At 47.9% G+C, this 22,266-nt stretch overlaps 1 protein-coding gene across 1 annotated transcript; it reads right to left on the reverse strand.

The window, feature by feature from the left end:
- Positions 1-1,102: 1,102 nt before the first annotated feature.
- Positions 1,103-21,321, reverse strand: Rpn1 (ribophorin I). The gene is made up of 10 exons (XM_048356367.1): positions 21,033-21,321; positions 15,440-15,504; positions 14,257-14,563; positions 10,494-10,703; positions 9,679-9,871; positions 7,744-7,843; positions 6,892-7,030; positions 6,271-6,390; positions 3,198-3,443; positions 1,103-1,667 (listed from the first exon to the last, which is right to left on the reverse strand). Exons 1-10 carry the CDS (start codon positions 21,288-21,290, stop codon positions 1,485-1,487), a joined length of 1,821 nt encoding a protein of 606 aa, XP_048212324.1. The 5' UTR covers positions 21,291-21,321; the 3' UTR covers positions 1,103-1,484.
- Between the last annotated feature and the right edge of the window lie 945 nt (positions 21,322-22,266).

Raw genomic sequence — 22,266 nt, forward strand, 5'->3', positions numbered from 1 at the left:
AATGAAGGGGGGAAAAAGACACCCATAACTTCTTCAGCTGTGGGTTCCCTCGCTGAGCCAGGCTGGGCTGCCCATGCCCAGAGCTACCAAGTCCAGCCCAACCTGCCACCTAAGGCTGCCAGGCCTGGGCCATGGGGGTCAGGCCTTGCCCAAGTGGGGGCCACAATGAGAGTGCGCAGGGATAGAGAGAGGTGTGAGGTGTCTGCATTCCACACGGAAGGTGCCGGGCCTGGACACATGCCCCTTCTCCTGGTACTCACAAGGGGAAACTGAGGCTTGGCTTACTACAGAGGGTGATGGAAGCTCCTAGAGTGAAGGCCCAACACCCAGGAAAGTAGGCTGGAGCTTGGGGTGCAAAGCCATGGCTTGAGCAGCACCTGAGGGCTTCCTGTCATGTGCTTTCATGACCCCTGCTGCAGCCCCAGAAGGTTCCGCCGGGAGCCTGGCCTGTGGATGGCTCTGCGACAGGACTAAGGTAGGACCAAGGTGGGTTCAAGGCGGGGTCTCTGGGCCCCAAGCTGCACAGATTAGAGCCATGGAAACCCAATGCCACCTCCAGCAGCTCTGCAAGTAGGGGAGGCTGGCCCGGACTCCCTGGCATCTGGGGGTACAGGCTTCCCCATGGGAAGGGCTGCGAAGAGCAGCAAGGGCGGACACAGTGGGCGAGCACTGCTCAAGGCACCTGCTTCTGCTTCCTCTTAGGCGGAATCCAGGACCCAGCCAGCCACCTGGCTCTCATCTCACCATGCATCCCAGGCTGGAAGGGCAGTGGTGCCCCCCTACCCCAGCACCCCATGGTATACACCAGTCTGTCCCCTTCAACCTGGTCCTGAAATGTGCTATCACCAGGCCAAGGCTCGCCCCACCAGGGTTTGACCTCACGGAATCCACTCTGCTTTCAGGTCCTCATGTGCTCTAATAATGTTGGAAGACACCAGTATCCAGGTACACACTGATGTTGGAATGTACCTGTGTTCTGGTCTTAAATACTTTGTCTTGTACACTTGCTCTAAGCAACAAATCCACCACTCAGTGGATGGAAAGTACTAGAAAACATTTTCTTCAGTCTCAAGTATTAACTTAGGAGAATTATAAACAAATGTCCAGTCCCTTCTTTATTTTCATTTGGTCACACACGCTTTAGAAATAAAACAAAATGCATACACTCACAAAATAACCAAACATCAGAAATTAGAAGGGCTTACAAGATGAAAAAAATGTCCCAGACTTCAGAGAATAAAACATCGACTATTGCAAAATGTAAGGGGGAAAAAAGTTGACTATTGAAAATGCCTTTGTTCAAAACACAAAGATGTTTGGTGTTAGTGGGAATTGTTTAAGCTTACAGGCAGGAAGCAGGCAGGGCACTACCCTCTCCCCCCGAGGGCCTCTGCCCGCCTCTGCCCATCTCTGTGCTGCTCTGCTTCGCTTCACCTACCCTCTGCTCCGTGTGCAAGCACTCGGGCCCTGGACTGTGGGCAAGGCTACAGGGCATCAAGGATGTGGTCGATCTTGGTGACCAGCTCCTGGCGCTTTCCTGAGATGAGCCTCTCATTCTCGATGTACGTGTCTTTCTTGAGCTTGCCAGCCACCAGCCTCTCAGCCTCCACTGCAGACTTTAGCACTAGCTCCTTCACCTGTGCATCCAGCTTCTGCATTTCACTCACCTGGGCCAAGGCAAAAGCAGGGCAACACTGAAAATGGGCCTCCCTCCAACTCAACACAGCCCATGTCCCAAAGGCCCAGACTCAGACCTCAACAAGACCAGTCACAACTGCAACCCCAGGCACAGTGCTGGGGGGCAGAGGGCCTGGCTGGGAGGACAGCTGCATCTGTAAACCCGTGTGCTACCTCCTCTGGGCCCTGCTCCTCCGAGTACTGATCTCGCGGCCAGCCACTCACCATCCCTGGCCTCACCAGCAGACACCTGTGAGGACGAAGGACGAGCACAGGGGAACTACCTGGCACAGGGCATGATGCCATGGTGCCCTGGCACACAGTGATGCCCTGGCACAGGGTGGCAAGGACAAGCACCGCTTCTCTCTCTGCTGCTAACCAGGGCTTTGGTTAAGTAGCAGACAGATGGCTGGCATGGGGTTGGCTGGATTGAGCGCATCCCCTTAGCCCAGTGCATGTGGTAGAGGACGGGAAGCAGGTGAGCACAGCGCAAGGCGCTGAACCAACAACTACACAGGCACACTGGCCTCATGAGGCTGACACAAAACACACCACATTTCAGAAAGTGTGAGAATAAATAATAAATGGGGCATGGCCAGGGACCGTGAGGGATACTTTGTGAGGTGGACCCTTCTCCTGACTGGGGGAGGGCCACTTCCATAGCACGCCACCATGTGCTAAGCACTTACATGCAATGCTCCTTCATGCCCCTGTGAAAGGCTAACAGCAATCCTGTTCCACAGAAGTCATGTGACATCGCCAAAATCAGAGCTGGAATCAGAGCCTGCACTTTTTTTTGTGGGGGGTGGGCTGGTTCTGGGCCTTGAACTCTGGGCCTGGGTGCTGTTCCTGAGCTTCTTTTGTTCAAGGTAAGCACTCTACTACCTGAGACACAATGCCACTTCTGGCTTTTTCCAAGTAGTTTATTGGAGATAAGACTTTCACAGGGCTGGGAAAGTGGCTTGGTAGTAGAGTGCTTGCCTAGCAGGCCTGAAGCCCTGGGTTCGATTCCTCAATACCATATAAACAGAAAAAGCCAAAAGTAGCACTGTGGCTCAAGTGGTGGAGTGCTAGCCTTGAGCAAAAGAAACTCACTGACAGTGCCCAGGCCCTGAATCCAAGCCCCAGGACTGGCCAAAAGGAAATAAAAAGTCTCACAGACTTTTCTGCACAGGCTAGCTTTGAACCGTGATCCTGAATCCATGATTCTTAAGTCTGAATTCTTTTTTGATGTCTTTTACCCTCTAGCTAAGGCTGGTCTTGAACTCTAAATCCTCCCACTTCAGCTTCCCAAGTGACAGGACTGCAGGCTTGGCCACCATGCCACTGGCTGTGCCCGCAAAGCAGCGGAGTCGGGGCAGACTGGCATCCAGAGGAAGCAGCCTGACTTCTCCAGACCCTGCTCCCCACCAGGACCAGGAACTTCTTGTCCACAAGCACTCGAGCCTCACAAGCCATGCATAAGCAGGCCACTTGGCATGCAGGCTGACAGAGAAGAGGGCCACAGGTCAAACACTCACCCTATCACACAGGTCAGAGCCCTCCGTCTTTAGCCTGGACTGCAGCACCGCGATCTCGCTGGTGACGGCCTTGTGCTCAGTCTCTAGGCTCTTCTTGCCACTATTGAGGGTGGAGACATCCCGAGACTGTTTGTACCTATTGATGGTCTCATCAAAGTGACGATAGAGGCCTATCCTCTTGTTGACCAGGGTCAACACCTGCTCTGTGATGCAAGCCACCTTCATCCTAGCTTCTGCAGCTGGATCCTGGGGGAAAGAAAGAAGGTACGCTGTATCTGATGATGCTCAAATTGAAGCCCACTGCAGAATAACTCCCAGAGGCTACCCACTGCTACCACCTATCCTTCCAAAAGTCACCTTCACAGAGAGAGTCAAATCCATGCTGAAACTCCATCGGGACGATGCATACCAATGGGCAGGACAGGGGACAAACAGATGTGTTGGGGATTCATCTTGGCCTTAAGGGGGGGAAGGGCGAGGAGAGCGCTCCCGAGAGGCCGCCCTTCCCCCAGCCCTGGGGCAGTGTGGAAGTGAGCCACACCTATCTCCTTCTGGGTCCGGAACCAGAAGGGGTAGCTTTGAGACCATCCCCCACCTTGCGCCAGTGAGCACGTGTGCTCCCCTTTTTGGTGGGCTTTGCCCAGAGGGCGGTACTATGGGAAGTGACGTTAGCCCATGAGGGAGGTCCTTGGGAGCTGCTCTTGGACGGACAAGCTCGCTAGCCTATCGCCAGCTCATGCTCAATCCTCGTCATCACTACTATATTACTGTGAGTCCCTCCCGATTAAATTGGATTGCTCTCCCAAGCATCTCTGAGATCCGTCTGCGCCTGGCTTCCTTGGTGGGTAAGGAGGGAGGAAAAGGGGATCTCGTTCGGCCACGTGCACCTTAGGCTTGCCCGTGTCCCTTTACTCCACCTTGGCCACCTGCTGGTCAGGTGCCCAGGGGAGAGGGTGAAAAGGGGAGCACTGATAAGGGAGTAAGCTTACATCCCCACACCAGGGGAGGTAAATCTAGCCCGGCACAGATGAAGCAGTCCACAGGGCTCACAAAGTTGTTAGAGTGTGCCATGAACAGATATGGGAAGAGCTGAGAACAGATTTCAGCACTAGCTGAAAGCTTGAAGGAGGCTTATTGCAATGTGCTCCTTCTTAAAGCTGTCAAGAGATTTTCAGGCCTACAGAGCAAACCAGGCCTTTGTTATGGCCTGTTACATGAGGCCCTTCATGCTTCACACCATCTGTGCTCACTGCCCAGGTCTGCAGCAGTTGATTTGACAATTACATTTCACTCAATGAATCATCAAAGCATTACAGTAAGAATATGCACACAAGCCAGGCACTGGTGGCTCCTGACTGTAATCCTAGCTAATCAGGAGGTTGAGATGTGAGGATCATGGTTCACAACCAGTCCAAGCAGGAAAGCCCTTGAGACTCTTATTTCCAGTTAACCATCTGAAAACCAGAAGTGAAGCTATGGCTTCACTGGTAGAATGCCAGCCTTGAGCAGAAGAGCTCAGGGATGGCATTCAGGCCCTGAGTTCAAACCCCATGAGCGCCAAAAAAGAAAAAGACAGACAAGGGGCTGGGGATATGGCCTAGTGGCAAGAGTGCTTGCCTCGTATACATGAGGCCCTGAGTTCGATTCCCCATCACCACATATACACAACATGGCCAGAAGGGGCGCTGTGGCTCAAGTGGCAGAGTGCTAGCCTTGAGCAAGAAGAAGCCAGGGACAGTGCTCAGGCCCTGAATCCAAGCCCCAGGACTGGCCAAAAAAAAAAAAAAAAGACAGACAAACAAAAGTGGTGAATAAACAATGGCCCATTCATCCAATGGCAAACTTTGTAGCTATTTTTTTAAAAGTGAGAACCAGGGCTGGGAATATGGACTAGTGGCAAGAGTGCTTGCCTCCCATACATGAAGCCCTGGGTTCAATTCCCCAGCACCACATATATAGAAAATGGCCAGAAGTGGCGCTGTGGCTCAAGTGGCAGAGTGCTAGCCTTGAGCAAAAAGAAGCCAGGGACAGTGCTCCAGCCCTGAGTCCAAGTCCCAGGACTGGCAAAAAATAAAATAAGTAAATAAGTAAATAAAAAGTGAGAACCACGTACCTGTGGCTGTCTATAATAGGTGTTTGGAAGCTGAAATAATGAGGATCATGATTCAAAGCTAGCCCAGGTAGGAAAGTCTTTAAGACTCTATTTCCAACTAATCACAAAAAGCCAAAAGTGGAGTTATGCCTCAAATGGCAGAGCACTTTGAGTGAAAAAGATAAGGGAGAGTGCCCAGGCCTTGAGTTCAAGCCTCAGGACCAACACACACACACACACACAAAAAGTGAGGAAACTGTTACAGATGATTTACAGTATGTACATGTTAAATCTTTTTTTAAAAAAATGTTTAAGGCAAAGAAATAAAAAGCATCTGCTTATTCTAGAAATCTTTAAGAAAAAAAAAATACTACATAGTGCTGTACAGCCCCAGAGAAGTCAGCAGAGGAAAGCTGGCGTCCATGCCACCTCCAAGTTCAATGGAATACCAAGGAGCAAAGCGCTAAGTGACCAAGACTAACCCATCTCACCTGAGAACCCAAGCTGGGGGATGTAGTGCTTCCAGAACCAAAACAAGACAGGGACTTCACCCAGTGTGCTGGTAACCACAGCATCAAGACACAACTCGGGGGCTGGGAAGATGGCCTGGTGGTAAAGTGCCCATCTCGTATACATGAAGCCCTGGGTTAGATTCCTCAGCACTACATATGTAGAAAAAAGCCGGAAGTGGCGCTGTGGCTCAAGAGGTAGAGTGCTAGCGCCTTGAGCAAAAAGAAGCCAGGGACAGTGCTCAGGCCCTGAGTTCAAGCCCCAGGACTGGCAACAAAAACAAAACAAATAAACAAAGACACAACTGGGTCAGGGGAGGCCAGACCACTTGCTGACACAAGGCCCTAGTTTTACCCCCAACCCCACACATACAAAGTATCTGCACTGTAAACGCTAGCAGAGCAGGGGAGAGCCTGCCAAAGAAAGGGCCCTGCCCTCAGCTGTGAAGGCCACTGAGGGTAACAAGGGTACCTTGGTGATGGAGAAGTCCAGGCGCACATAGACGATGACGGTGAAGAACAGGATGTAGAAGGCAGCAACCACCAGCAGGGGCTCCTGCAGCATCAGCACCTTGTTGAAGGTGTAGTGGATCTGGGGGGGAGACCAGGAAGATAAGCAGAGTGAGGACTGCAGAACACCAGGACCTGGGCGCACAGACACCCCCCCCTCCACTTCCCAGGCTAGCCCACTCTTCATCCTATGTTCTGCCCTGACCCAATGGCAGCCCAAAAGGAAAGATGGGTCAGTCCACAGCTGCAGATGCACTACTGTTGGGGATTCATCTTGGCCTTAAGGGGGGAAGGGCGAGGAGAGCGCTCCCTTCCCCCAGCCCTGGGGCAGTGTGGAAGTGAGCCACACCTATCTCCTTCTGGGTCCCGAACCAGAAGGGGTAGCTTTGAGACCATCCCCCACCTTGAGCCAGCGAGCACACGTGCTCTTCTCGGGCTTTGCACAGAGGGCGGTACTATCGCCAACTCATGCCCAATCCTCGTCATCACTACTATATTACTGTGAGTACCTCCCGATTAAATTGGATTGCTCTCCGAAGCATCTCCGAGACACTACCAGTGACAGAGTGGAGGGGCCACTCACCACAATGTCTTGAATGTGCTGTTCAACCAGATTTTTCTTGTAAGCAACAATCACAGGGCGGCCAAAGGTGTCCAGGTAAGTGTAGTGCAGCTCGTCCGGGGCCCGGCTGATCTCATAGGGGCTATCCACCTGGATGTTCCTGCAGACAGACAGGAACACCACACACAGCCTCAGACACACCGCACCAACAGAGGCACCGCTAGAGGACAGCCAAGTTCATGCTCCACTCTGAAACACCCTCATCCCCTGGTGCGACTGACCCACTGCCAGATAAAGTCCTGAGGAGAACAATGAGTCTGCCTACTTGGGTCATGGCAGCACCTCTGGGCACCCCAGCCCTACCCTGAGTCACAGGTCAATAGCTGTACAGCACAACCCACCTATGGAAAGTCTCAGGAACATCAAAATTCCTCACAAATGGTCCCAAATGCTCTCTCCTTACATGAAGGACAGACAGGCTCTTAGAGAGCATGTGTGTGCTCTTGTCTGCCTAGGTGCCCACTCATGATAACAGAAGTGCTCTGATGCACCAACTGAAAAGCCCAGGATGAACGGGAACTCCAGCTCATTGCTCATTGTCAGCACAGCAAAAGGCACACCTGACTGTCTTATCCTGAAGAACTTCTTGCAGCCATCAAGCCATCAGATTAAGGCCATCACTTTGTACAGGGCATTCTGTATTTTTGGAAGATTTTATAAACAAACCTCATGCCTTCCTTTGAGCTTAACTTTTCAAGCTTCAGTCAAAGCTACTGATGAGTACCCACTCACACCCATGGAAATGGAATGCAAAGCCCCTCTTGAGGCCTAGCAGAGAAATGGGGGTACCCAGGAGAGGACAGGCATACTCACTTGGCCCCCTCGGGCAAAATGATCTTCACTGTCAGAGAATCTATCACTTGCTCATCAAACACGTGGTCAGCAAGTCTCATCTTCAGTGCATACTGGTCACCTGAGGGGCCAGGAAGACACAGGCAGCAATGTGAACAGAGAACAGGACAGCAGCTGGCAGCAATGGTGCACACCCCTCCCTAATCCTAGCTACTCAGGAGGCTGAGACACAAGATCAGGATCCTGGTTCAAAGCCAACCTGGGCAGTAAAATCTGAGAGACTCTTATTTCCAATAAACCAGCGAAAAGCTGGAAGTGAAAAGTCAGCATACGGGCACTGAGTTCACACCCTAGTATTGGTATAAATACACATGCGTTCACACGTGTACACACACGTGCACGCGCATACACAAAAATATACAAGGGCTGGGAATATGGCCTAGTGGTAGAGTGCTTGCTTCCTATACATGAAGCTGTGGGTTTGATTCCTCAGCACCACATATATAGAAAAAGTCGGAAGTGGCACTATAGTTCAAGTTGTTAAGAGTGCTAGCCTTGAGCACAAAGAAGCCAGGGACAGTGCTAAGGCCCTGAGTTCACCCCCAGGACTGGCAAAAAATAAAACAAAACAAAAACAAAAAATACTATAAGCGGGACTGGGAATATGACCTAGTGGTAGAGTGCTAGCCTCGTATACATGAAGCCCTGTGTTCGATTCCTCAGCACCACATATATGGAAAAAGCCGGAAGTGGCACTGTGGCTCAAGTGGCAGAGTGCTAGCCCTGAGCAAAAAGAAGCCAGGGACAGTGCTCAGGCCTGGAGTTCAGTCCCCAGGACTGGCAAAAAAAAATACTATGAGCCCAAGAACTATAACAGAATTAATAGGAAATGCACTGCATAATGCCTACCTGCTTCAACAATGTACCCATAGCCAAAACAGATAAGATGGGGAAAGGAGTATTGTTTATTTTTTTTTCTTTGTCCTTGAGCTTTTTTTGCTCAAGGCTAGCACTCTACCACTTGAGCCACAGTGCCACTTCCGGCCTTTTCTGTTTATGTGGTGCTAAGGAATCAAATCTAGGGGTTCATGCATGCTAAGCAAGCACTCTACAACTAAGCCACATCCCCAGCCCAGTTTTGGGTTGTTTTTTTGTTTGTTTTTTTTTTATGTGTGTATTTTTTTTGCCAGTCCTGGGACAGTCCTCAGGGCCTGAGCACTGTCCCTGGCTTCTTCTTGGTCAAGGCTAGCACTCTACCACTTGAGCCACAGCGCCACTTCTGGCCGTTTTCTATATATGTGGTGCTGAAGAAAGGAACCCATGTATAGGAGGCAAGCACTCTTGCCACAGGCCATATTCCCAGCCCTTGGGGTTTTTCTTTGAGACAGCTTCTCACTATGTTATCTGACTTCCTAGACTCCCAGATTCTCATTCCTGACTCCTGTGTAGCTGGGGTGACAGCCTTGCACCATCACACCCAGCTAGTAAATTCTAACTTCTTTTTTTTAAAATTTAATTTATTTATTAATTGAACACAAATTTTTTGACAAGGTGTTGTGCAAAAAGAGTACAGTTACATAGTAGGGCAGTGTGTACATTTCTTGTGATATCTTATACCCTGAAATTCTAACTTCTTAATCTAGGTGTTGGTTAGAAAGTTCTTCCTATAGTACTTTACTAAGCATTCATTTATTTGTTTAATAGTTTTTATTTTTCCCTGAATTTTATTTATAATGAAACTATTTCTAAAACTATTAAAAATATAGAAATTGTTCCTGACACACCAGCCTTTCAAAGAGTGACAAGAGAACACTAAGTATATTGGAAGGGCTGGTACATATGGAGAAAGGAAGCTGGGAGGGAAGGTGGGAGAGGGAGGGGAAAAAAAGATAAAGATTTCCATGAAGACAAAGTCTCTCCCTTATTATTTCTACTCTCATTGCACTACAGACTCACCCAAATTATAGAGGTATTCATAGCTTGGGAGGTTGTAGCCAATAATGTAATGTGTCTTCCATCCACCAAAGAGAGGGAAACGAGGCCGGATTTCCATCTCCACAGAGTCATCCAAAATAAGAAGGTGGCTGGTGGAAACATTGCCAATCTCATCCCGGTAATAAACATCTTGGGCAGCAGCAGGAAGAATGGTCTGAAAGAAAGAGGACATCAGAAACTATCTCAGAGGGCTGGGAATATGGCATAGTAGCAAGATTGCTTGCCTCGTATACATGAAGCCCTGGGTTTGATTCCCCAGCACCACATATATAGAAAATGGACAGAAGTAGCACTGTGGCTCAAGTGGCAAGAGTGCTATCCTTGAACAAAAAGAAGCCAGAGACAGTGCTCAGGCCCTGAGTCCAAGGCCCAGGAGTGGCAAAAAAAAAAAAGAAAAAAAGAAACCATCTCAGAGGCACAAGAAAGTGGATATGCTGTCAAGAAACTCCAGGTACCTCCGCAGAAATGACCTCAGAGGCATAAGACTGCAACATCTTCATTACCTCTTAGTCTAACTTTACTCCTATGGTTTTAAATTTTCTAAAAGACACATCTACTCAATCAAGGATACTAAGTAGACAAAAATCCTTTATACACTAAATAAGTGGCACTGTGGCTCAAGTGTCAGAGTGCTAGCCTTGAGCAAAAAAAAGCCAGGGACAGTGCTCCCGGCCCTGAGTCCAAGGCCCAGGACTGGCAGGGCGGCGGGGGGGAGAAACAAGAGAGGGAAAATTGATGAAGTCCATTGCTCACAATGTCAAACTTGAACACCACACCTTAAAAGAACGGATGGAAGATATTCCACTATCTGGCTGCCTCTGATAGTCATAGCGAGAGAAAGGCCCTTTGAGCACAGCCCCTGTGTGCTTCAGATCCACGTTCTCTTCCACCGCAATGTTACCCCAGTGGGAGACTTCGATGACACGGGTCATGCTGGTGATGGTCAGGAATGGGCTGTTGTTCTCATAGTGCACCTTAAAAGTATCCTAGGAAGAAGGGAAAACAAGCATTTCAAAGTTGTGTGAAATAAATAGCAACACTAGTCTAAAACCAAATTTGCTGGAGATAGTCCTCACACACCAACAGAATAGCTTCTGAGCCAAAATCTTGCTATATAGCCCAGGCTGGCTTCAGTGTGTGTGCCATTATACCCGACTACATGCAACATTTTTTGGATTGTTTGGGTTTTTTTTTTTTTTGCCAATTCCAAGCCTTGAACTTGGAGGCTCACACTCAGCTTGCTCATGGCTAGAACTCTACCACTTGAACCACTGTTCCAGTCCAAATCTGCCAACTTTTTTTAATGACATACACTAGGTCTTTTTGCTAATGTAGAAATAAACACTCATTAGAAAAAAAGGGAATACACAAAACTGTTTCAATTCTAACATCTTTTGTATTTGAAAAATTGAATATAGCTATACTTCAATTATCTTACAATAACAATGTAAGATGGGCAGAGTGGTTATTGTTCTTTTGTCCTGGGGCCTGAACTCTGGGCACTATCCTAAGCTCTTTTGCTCAAGGCTAGGGCTCTACCACTTTGAGCTACTGCTCCACTTCCAGTTTTCTGGTGGTTAATTGAAGATAAGTCTCACAGACTTTCCTGCCCAGTCTGGCTTTGAAGTGTAGCTTTGAAACATGATCCTCAGATCTCAGCCTCCTAAGTAGCTAGGATTAAAATCAGGCATGAGCCATCAGCGCCCAGGTTTAATTCAGTGGTAGAGCATTTGTCTAAAATGCAGGATGTCCTGAGTTCCACCTTCAGCATGCAAAAACAACAACAACAAAAGGCATACAATGTAAGAGGAACCTACCATGCATGAAGCCCTGGGTTCGATTCTTCAGTACCACATACAGAAAAAGCCAGAAATGGCGGCTGCTCAAGTGGTAGAGCGCTAGCTAGCCTTGAGCACAAAGAGGTTCAGGGACAGATCTTAGGCCCTGAATCCAAGGCCCTGGACTGGCAAAAAAAAAAAAAAAAGAAAGAAAAGAAAAAGAAAAAACCTGCTGCAGATAGCCCAGGCTGGTCTGGTACTTAAAACCATCTTGTCTCAGCCTCCCTAGTATTTGAATGCTAGATGTCAGACATATATGATATATGCACCACCCTACTTGGCTGCAGTTTTTGTTTTTGTTTTTAAATTTTTTTTTTGGCCAGTCCTGGGGCTTGGACTCAGGGCCTGAGCACTGTCCCTGGCTTCTTTTTGCTCAAGGCTAGCACTCTGCCACTTGCGCCACAGCACCACTTCTGGCCGTTTTCTGTGTATGTGGTGCTGGGGAATCGAACCCAGGGCCTCATGTATACGAGGCAAGCACTCTTGCCACTAGGCCATATCCCCAACCCCCAGTTTTTGTTTTTCTGTGGAGTTTTTTTGGTGGGGGTACTGTCAGTCCTGAGGCTTGAACTCAGAGCCTAGACAATGTCCCAATGTTTTTGCTCAAGGCTATTGATGTACCACTTCAGCTACAAGCTCCACTTTCATTCAGCTTTTTGGCAGTTAGAGATAGATTAAAAATCTCAAGGAATTTCCTGGTGGGACTGGCATTGAACAGGGATCCTTAGGTCTCAGACTACTGAGCAGCTGGCTGTCCAATTTTAAACTATCAATAAAGGAAAACCTTGCCTAGGAAATACAAACTCCAATGAGGACATAAGTACTATCCTATAAGCTAAAAAATAAACACAAGGACTGAGAATGTGGCTTAGTGGTAGAGTGCTTGCCTAGCATAGATGAAGCCCTGGGTTCCATTTCTCAGTGCCACATAAACAGAAAAAGCCAGAACTGATGCTGTAGCTCAAGTGGTAGAGTAAAAAGCAGCTCAGGGACAGTGCCCAGGCCCTGAGTTCAAGCCCCAGGACGGAAGGAAGGAAGGAAGGAAGGAAGGAAGGAAGGAAGGAAGGAAGGAAGGAAGGAAGGAAGGAAGGAAGGAAGGAAGGGGAAAGAGGGAGGGAGGGAGGGAGGGAGGAACACATAGGCAAAAAAGAAAATAAACCCCAAATTGAGGTCAACACACAAAGTATTACTGTTTTTGCTAACTGGAGAAGTTCACGCAAACTTTTTTAGCTAAAACATACGGAGCTAATATATAGAGCCAACATACATGTGTTAGGTCCTCTTTTATGAATCGTAAATGCATTTTCTCATGCCACCCTCAAAATAAGCTAAAATAAGTACTTTTTTTCATCATGAAACTAAAATGGAGGCCCCAGGCCTTGCAGTCCTCCTTACTTGCTAAAGAATATAACCTTAGTGGTAATACTAAGCATTCAGCTCTTTTACTACAGACAATCCAACTCCACTGATCTATATAGTTAATTAAGTACTGCCTCTCACTTAGGTCCAGAGAATTAACATCTATACTTTCATCAACTTCCTAACTTCTTGGCCAAATTTGCCACTAAGGTTAAGAAAAAAATCTCTGTTGCTATCAGCAAAAATCAGCAGCAGTGGCATCTCTGGTCACTGTGTAATCCTAATGCCCTTCTATGAAAAACACCTTGAAGCACTAGAGAACATACTAGAAAATACAAAAATATAAGGGTCAAAGAGCACTCTTCCTCCCCAAGTTCATTCTGTGACTAGATTTTCATTTTCTTCTGCTTTGTGTGTGTGTACTGAGGCTTTAACTCAAGACTTTGTGCTCTTGCTTGGCTTTTTTAAAGCTCAAGGCCCGGGGTGGGGTGGGGTGGGAATAGGAGAAAAATGAGAGAGGGAGTAACAAGCTTGACAGGAAATGTACTCCCTACCTTACATATGTAACTGTAACCCCTCTGTACATCATAACAATAAAATTAAAAAAAAAAAAAAGCTCAAGGGGCTTGGAATATGGCCTAGTGGTAGAGTGTTCACCTTGTATACATGAAGCCCTGGGTTCGATTCCTCAGCACCACATAGATAGAAAAAAAGCCAGAAATGGCACTGTGGCTCAAGTGGTAGAGTGCTAGCCTTGAGCAAAAAGAAGCCAGGGACAGTGCTCAGGCCGAGTTTAAGCTCCACGACTCCAGGACTGGCAAAAAGACAAAACAAACAAAAGAAATGTGCTACCTTATGTATGTAACTGTAACCCCCCTGTATATGACCTTGACAACAAAAAAAATTTTTTTTAAAGCTCAAAGCCAGCACTCTACCACTGAGCCAAACCTCTAGTTTCCTATGACTAGACTGCTACACATTTAAAGACTTTGTTATGCAGGTCTACATCCATGTTTAAAGTTTCCTACAATATCAAAGTCTTAAACTTGAACTAATCCCTCTTCCTCCTAGCACCAATCCCAAGGCCCTCATTCAGCTAACGTTGCTACCCTAGCCAGTTTCTTATCTCATCCCTCTTATCACCCTCAACTCCTACTCTGCACATGCAGTTACACCCACTGTGTTCCAAGAGAAGGGACTACAAGACACATTCCAGAGCAGGTTAAAACCAACTTCAAATTTCCACCCACCCCAAGCCATCCCAGGTAACCAGCCAAGAGCCACTCTTCTCTGCACAACAGTTTCTGAAACAGACATCTGGGCTGGACACCAGTGAGCCTACCTGACTATAGGCAGGGACATCTCTGAAAGGCCCATAATCCAGGAGGTCTTCAGAGCGTGTGGGGTTCCCCAGCTTGGTATAGCTCTCCACATTTCGGGAGGCAAGCTTTACACGCATAGTCTGGGTCTTCGTTGGGTAGGGAGAGTAGAAATAATGGTTCCCCTCAAAAACTACAAATTGTTTCTCTGCCTGTGTTATCTGGGTTGGATAGGGCTGGAGCACATGGGTAAAAACTGTTTCCACAATGACTGATATCTTGTTACCAGGATCCAGAGCAACTGGGAGCTTGACCGTGAAGAACCTTCCACTGAAGCAAGAGAATTAAGAAAGGTTAAGGGAACTGAAAACAAGCTTGTAGCTCAAAGTCACAGCAAAATTCTAGACCCAAGACAAAAAACAATCCTATCCCCCTCCCTTTCTGGGTTTGAACTCTAAGCCTGGGCACTGTCCCAGAGCTCTTCAGCTCAAGGCTAGAGCTCTACCCCTTGAGCCATAGCACCACTACCGGTTTCTGGTAGTTAACTACAGATAAGAGTCTCGCAGACTTTCCTGCCAAGGCTAGTTGTGAATGGTAGTCCTCAGAGCTCAGCCTCTTGAGTAGCTAGTATTATAGGCATGGTCACCAGTGCCAGCCTATTTCTTTTTTTTTTAACTAAAGGGGAGAAAACCCTCTAAAATGAATCTGAGTTTTCTAAACAAGGAAACCAATTTTTGTTAGATGCAGAAACCATTACTAAAATTCTGAAAGCATTTAGTATGTTCCTATAGGATCTGTCCTCAAAGATCACAGCTCCACTTCTGACTTTTTGGGGGTTGATTGGAGATCAGAGTCTCATGGACTTTGCTGCCCAGGCTGGCTTTAAACCTGATCCCAGATCTCAACCTTCTGAGTAGCTAGGATTACAGGCATAAACAACCAGCACCCTGAATTCAGCTTCTGAATGTTTATTAGACAGCTCCAATGACTACCCATAGCCAGTAGTACCATTCACGACCTGATTCCCTTCCCCTGTTCATTGCACCACCATCTAACCAATTCTGGAACTCAGAAATTTTACCACTGTTAATACCACTAATACTAACCAACTGCAGAAACCTCAGGGGTTTCTGATACTTCACTCTACCCCGTCCCATATATCTGGTCAATCCTTAGAGATTCCTCTCAAACAGACTGTCAGATTACCTTTTACCCTTGATTTTGGTTTCTCGTACTTCCAGATTGTTCTCTTCCTCATCTTCTCCCTTCAACTGTAATAGAAAAAAGTAAGTTATTCTTTTAACTTTCAGTTTCTAAATTTTTTCTCTGTAATAAAAGAACATTGCCAAAGATTAAATACATACATACAAACAGGATTACATTTCCAAATACACCCCCAAAAGCTACTCAGAAAGAAGTCTGAGATGTGCTGAGCACAGTGGTTCCAAACTTGCCTGGGCAAGAAAGTCTATGAGACTCTCATTTCCAATTAACCAACAGAAAGCTAATGTAAAGCTGTGGTTCAACACAGAGAACAAAGGGACATGGTTACCTTGATATATGACTGTTAGGGAGGGAGGGAGGACAGTAGAGACCAGGTCTGCAGAACAACAAACTTCTTTTCAGGGGCTGGGGATATGGCCTAGTGGCAAGAGTGCCTGCCTCATATACATGAGGCCCTGGGTTCGATTCCCCAGCACCACATATACAGAAAATGGCCAGAAGTGGCACTATGGCTCAAGTGGCAGAGTGCTAGCCTTGAGCAAAAAAAGAAGCCTGGGACAGTGCTCAGGCCCTGAGTCCAAGCCCCAGGACTGGCCAAAAAAAACAACTTCTTTTCAAATGGTATTTCCACATGTTTGGGTCAGCGACTTTACATTATGTATCTAAAACCAAACAACTACTAAACATAAAAAAGGTCTAGAATAAACCTATCAGTGGATCACAATAGCTCAACAGCGATGTACTCATGATCATATAAGACGAGGATAAGCAAAAACAACTCCCAAGAGAAGGACACAGGAGGATTCTACTGTTGATGTTTTCTTTAAAGTTCTAGGTGAATTTCCTGTGGCGTACCCTACGTGGTTACCGTATGTGATTTTGGTACACTGGATATGGTATATATGCCTACCTGATCTAGGAAAGGGAAAGAAAATTGAGGGTATAAGATATCACAAGAAATGTATTTACTGCCTTATTATGTAACTGTATCCCCTTTGCACAACACCTTGTCAATAAAATTTAATTTAAAAAGAAAAGAATCTCATAGACTTTCCTGCCTAGTCTAGCTTCAAACCGTAATTCTCAGATCTCAGCCTCCTGAGATGACAGGCGTGAGCCACCACTGGCACCCAGTGCACACTCATTTTTTGTGAGTGTATTGATGGCTTTGCAGAGTCTGGGTATGTAGTTAGGTGGTGGGGTACTTGCCAGGCATGTGCAAAATGAAAACGATTTTTAAACAGTACTGGGGTTTGGATTCAGGACCTTGTTGCTTCCTAGGAAAGTACTGTACAATTCGAATCACACACCCAAGTGTGTTTTTTGTTTGTTTTTTTGCCAGTGCTGGGGCTTGGGCTCAGGGCCTGAGCACTGTTCCTGGCTTCTTTTTCTTTTGCTTAAGGCTAGTACTCTGCCACTTGAGCCACAGCACCACTTCTGGCCTTTTTGTATATATGTGGTACTGACGAATTGAACCCAGGGATTCATGTATACAAGGCAAGTATTTTTGCCACTAGGCCATATTCCCAGCCCTTGTTTTTGTTTTTTAACTTATTTCTGGTTCTTGTGTTTTATGCCCTGGCTACCCTGGGACCTCAATCCTATTTATGCCTTCGGAGTAGCAGATACGGGGTGTACCATTATGCCTGGCTCAAACCCAGAGCCTTGTACACATGCAATGCATCAAGGTTTCTCAAGTTTGACAGAAAAAAAAAAAAAGACAAATGAGAGGAAAGGCAAGTTAGATTGCAAATTTGGATCTATTTGGATCTTAAGCATGAGACTTGAGCTACACTTCAACAAAGTTCCATGGCAAGATCATACTACAAATAAAATCCCCACATTCCCCAAAACATTTAAGAATAATCAAAACACTGAAGAAAATAAAGTCAAGACGTAAACTGGGGGGGGGGGGGGCGAATGGGGAGGGGGAAGGGGGGGAATGAGGGAGGAGGTAACAAGTTGGATAAGAAATGTACACACTGCTTTACGTACGAAACTGTAACCCCTCTGTACATTATTTTGACAATAAAGAAATAAAATTTTTTAAAAGCTGTGGTTCAAGCAGTAGACTTCCAGCCTTGAGCAAAAAAATTAAAGGACGAAGCATCAGGCCGAGTTCAAGCCCAGTACCAGTAAGTATGCACATACATGTGCAAGTCAGCAAGGGCAAGAAAGTCCACAGGACTCAACTCCAACTGACTACCTAAACAGTGGTGTGAAGCTGTGGCTCAAGCTGTAAAGTGCTAGCCTTGATCAAAAGAAGCTTTGAGTCTGCACTGTGTCCCTGGCCGGTCAGCCTGCTTTTTTACTTCCCCAATAAATCCATCTTTACTTGGAAAAAAAAAAAAAGCCTAGGGACAGTGCCCAGGCCCTGAGTTCAAGCCCCAGGACTGGCAAAGAAAAGAAAAAAATGGAACTTTTGTGACAAAGAGAAGAATCATCAGATCATCAATAATCACCATGAGCCAGGCACCAGTGGCTCACGCCTGTAATCCTAGCAACTTAAGAGGCTGAGATCTGAGGATAGCACCTCAAAACAAGCCCAGGCAGGAAAGTCTGTGCTACTCTTATTTCCAATTAAGAAAACTGGAGGGCTGGGGATATAGCCTAGTGGCAAGAGTGCCTGCCTCGGATACATGAGGCCCTAGGTTCGATTCCCCAGCACCACATATACAGAAAACGGCCAGAAGCGGCGCTGTGGCTCAAGTGGCAGAGTGCTAGCCTTGAGCGGGAAGAAGCCAGGGACAGTGCTCAGGCCCTGAGTCCAAGGCCCAGGACTGGCCAAAAAAAAAAAAAAAAAAAAGAAAACTGGAAGTGGCACTATGGATCAAGTGGTAGAGTGGTAGAGTGCTAGCCTTGAGCTGAAGTGCTCAGGGACAGCACCTAGGCCCAGAGTTCAAGCCCTATAAGTGACCAAAAAAAAACAAAAAAAATCACCATGATGCCTTCTGCCTGCTCCTAAAAGGGTTCCATGACAGTTCAAGACAATTCATTGAAAAAGATTTCAGCAACCTCAAGGTTCCAATACAGCTAATGGAAAATGTACTGCTGCTAAGTTTAACATCCATTGTCTTCCCAGTGGGAAGACATTATCCATCTTTTTTTTTTTTTTTTTTTTTGCCAGTCCTGGGGCTTCAACTCAGGGCCTGAGCACTGTCCCTGGCTTCTTTTTGCTCAAGGCTAGCAATCTGCCTTCACTTGAACCACAGTGCTTCTTCTGGCCTTTCCTATGTATGTGGTGCTAAGGAATTGAACCCAGGGCTTCATGTATATGAGGCAAGTACTCTTGCCAGTAGGCTATATTCCCAGGCCTCCATCTGATTTTTGTCTCTTTCTAGGTCTACAAGATGACTATGACTGGGAATAAATCTAGAAGCACAACTAGACATCAAGGCCAGAAGAGGTATTGTCCGTACAAACAAGAGCACTGGCTTATGCTACACTGTAAAACCCCATCCCAAAGGATGAAAAGCCTCCAAGATTAAACTCATCTGGTTGGCATATGAGAACATCTACACCTCACAAAGTCACTGTGCAGTTTCAATGAGAATGTGCTTAAAATACCTACCACAAGCTGGGTGCTGGTAGCTCACACCTGTAATCCTAGCTACTTAGGAGGCTGAGATCTGAGGATCACAGATTTAGTTCAAAACCAGCCCAGGCAGAAAGGTCCCCATGAGACACTTATCTCCAATTAACCACTCAAAAACCAGAAGTGGAGCTGTGGCTCAAAGTGACAGAGTGCTAGCCTTGAGCAAAAGAGCGCATGCACAGGGCCCAGGCACTGAGTTCAAAACCCAAGACTGACCAAACAAAACCAAAAAACACACCTGACCCAAGGTAGATTGTACGGAGGTACCACTTCCCTCAGAAAAATCTGAGACAAAGGATCATTTTGGGGTGCTAGATATGCTTATCACCTGACTTTGTAGTAATGGTAACACACCTGCACATGTCCAAACATACCAAACTGTAAACACTATCTGTAGGTTTTGGGAGGTTTACTGCAGATCTTGGGACTTGAACTTTGGGCCTGGGAGCTGTCCCTGAGCTTCTTCTGCTCAAGGCTAGTGCTCTGCCAACCTGAGCCACAGCAACACTTCCAGCTTTTTCTGTGTAGTCGAAATGTGGCTCAAGTGGTAGAGCACTAGTCTAGAGCACAAATAAAGCTCAGGGACAGTGCCCAGGTCCTGAGTTCAAGCCTCAGGAGACAGAAACACAGATACAGATACACACATACACACATGTATAGAAACACAAATACACATACAGAATGGGATTTAACACCCAAAACATTCAAAGAGGGGGCTGGGAATGTGGTGTAATGGTAGACTGTTTGCCTAGCATGCAAGAAGCTCTGGGTTCGATTCCTCACTACCACATAAACAGAAAAAGCCTGAAAAAACAGAAGTGTGGCTGGGAATAGGGCCTAGTGGTAGAGTACTTGCCTTGTATACATGAAGCCCTGGGTTCGATTCCTCAGCACCACATATATAGAAAATGCCAGAAGTGGCGCTGTGGCTCAAGTGGTAGAGTGCTAGCCTTGAGCAAAAAGAAGCCAGGGACAGTGCTCAGGCCCTAATTTCAAGCCCCAGGACTGGCAACAAAAACAAAACCAAACAACAGAAAAAGCCAGAAGTGGGCTGTGGCTCAAGTGTTAGAGTGCTAGTGTTGGACAAAAGAAGTTCAAGGACAGTGCTCAGCCCCTGAGATCAAGTCCCAGGACTGGCCAACACACACACACACACACACACACACACACACACACACACACACAAAACATTCAAAGATGGTAGTGATACAGCTAAGTATGGTCTGACACATTCTTTCCAGAAACATTTGAGCACAGTTACTTTTCATCAAGGGCAAGGCATGAAAGGGAGTAAGAGTCACTTTAGAAATCCGATCTCTATAAACCCAGCTTTATAGCTCCACATTTAAGAATAAAGTGTACTCCTAAGAAATGTGACACTTAATGACTGGTCTCCTCTCAACAAAGAACTCGGTAATCACTTAATGAATGTTGCTTAATGAAAATAGTCATAAAAGCAAACATCTGTGTGTGCACATCCCTAGTCCTGCAGCCTCTTTCCTGGAGGCCTCTCACGGCTGAGGTCTGAGTGAGAAGCAGGCCGGGCGCAGGGGAGAGGCTTGGACTTTACCTCTCCGCACCGCACAAAAAGGCTAACAACCTGAAGCTATTGTGTCAACAGGGATCCTAGGGGATCACCAGCTTCAGTACCGACAGAGTAGAAGCCCAGACACTACACTGGCTGCGTCGTCCCAGGACCGCCACTCCGCCCTCGGCTGCACCGCAGGGAAGTAGATGTGTGCGGGCCCCCGGGGGCCACCGCCCGCGAGGGTCGCCGCGGCCTCCGGAGCGGCCACGTGGGCGGCAGGTGGGCGAGAGGGCGGCGGCGGAGAGGACCTCGACCTCCGGTGGCCGCCAGCTTCCCCCCCGGCCGGCCCGCAGCCCCTGCCCCGTCGAGGGCCCCCCAGGGCCGGCCCGCACCCCCCGCGCCCCGAGGGCGCCCGTCCCGTCGAGGGCCCCCCAGGGCCGGGCCGCACCCACCTGCACCCCGAGGTGCGCCAGCCGCGCCTCGAGTTCCGGCTCCAGAACCAGGAGGAAGGAGGTGGCGCGCGGCGAGGAGCCGCCGCCCGCGTGCGCCAGGACCACCTCGGCCGTCACCTTGGCCAGGTGGCTGCTGAGGTCCACGGTGCGCCTCACGTCCTCATTGACGAGCGGCGGGGCCTCCGAGGCGCCGCCCGGCGCTGGGGCGCGGACCCCGAGCCACAGGAGCAGCAGCAGGCCGGCGACGGTGGCCTCCATGACCAGACCCAGCGGAGCGCCGCCAGCGCCAGCCCCGCCCCCGCCACGGAGCGGCCGCTCATTGGCCAGCCGGGGCCACGGGGCCAGGAAGGGCCCCGTCTCCAGGGCAACCGGGCGGCCGCAGCGCGCCTGACTACAAACCCGGAGCTGGGCCCCAGCGGGCCCTGGCTCATCCCTGCACTTAGCGTCCATCCACTGCCCCCAATGCAAGCAACTTAGCTGGGACAGAAAATGGACATCTGCCTTCTCCAACATCCTAATGATGGGTGTTAGCATTTCCCTAGCCTCAGGTCCTCAGCTCCTCCCATTAGCCCCAGATCCACCCATACCTAAGGAGCCACTCCTCACTACCTACCTACTTCCCCTTTACCCCCAGAGAGAGAGAAGCTGCCACCTGGATAAGGTGCAGGCACCGTGTAGCTCCCTCTCCCGTGGGAACTATGGCCCCACTAATAACCTCCTTATGAACCTTCTTCTCCTGCCTGTGATTATCTCCGAATGGTCCTCTGGGATGGCCGGGACCTATCCTTTCATCTTTACTTTGCAAACACTTTTGCCCAGAAAAGTCATTTTCCCAAATGTTTTTATTTTCCATTTCTTTCCCAAGCTAAGTATCATTTTCTAAGATTTACTTGCTTGGTCCCGGACCATGCTAATCATTTCAGCAGGTCCGAGGTGCTTTCCCCACCACCTTTTATTTTTTAACTAAATATTTTAGGTTATGGGGAAAATGGCTAATATTAAGGAAAAGGAGTCTGAGTACTTTGAATAAAGCTACTGTAAAGTGCTTATCTCTGCATTCTCAGCTCCTATTTCTTATGCCTCACTTTCCCTCTCACTATGGTCCATTAAGAATGACACAAAATCTGTGATATGGCCACAGAACTGCTGATATACATAACCTCAGTGTAACTGTACAGGCAGGAATCTAAAGACACAAAATAACAGACTCTTCCAGCATTAATCCCTCTTGCCT

Source organism: Perognathus longimembris, chromosome 10 (assembly GCF_023159225.1).
Source record: "Perognathus longimembris pacificus isolate PPM17 chromosome 10, ASM2315922v1, whole genome shotgun sequence".
NCBI lineage: Eukaryota > Metazoa > Chordata > Mammalia > Rodentia > Heteromyidae > Perognathus > Perognathus longimembris.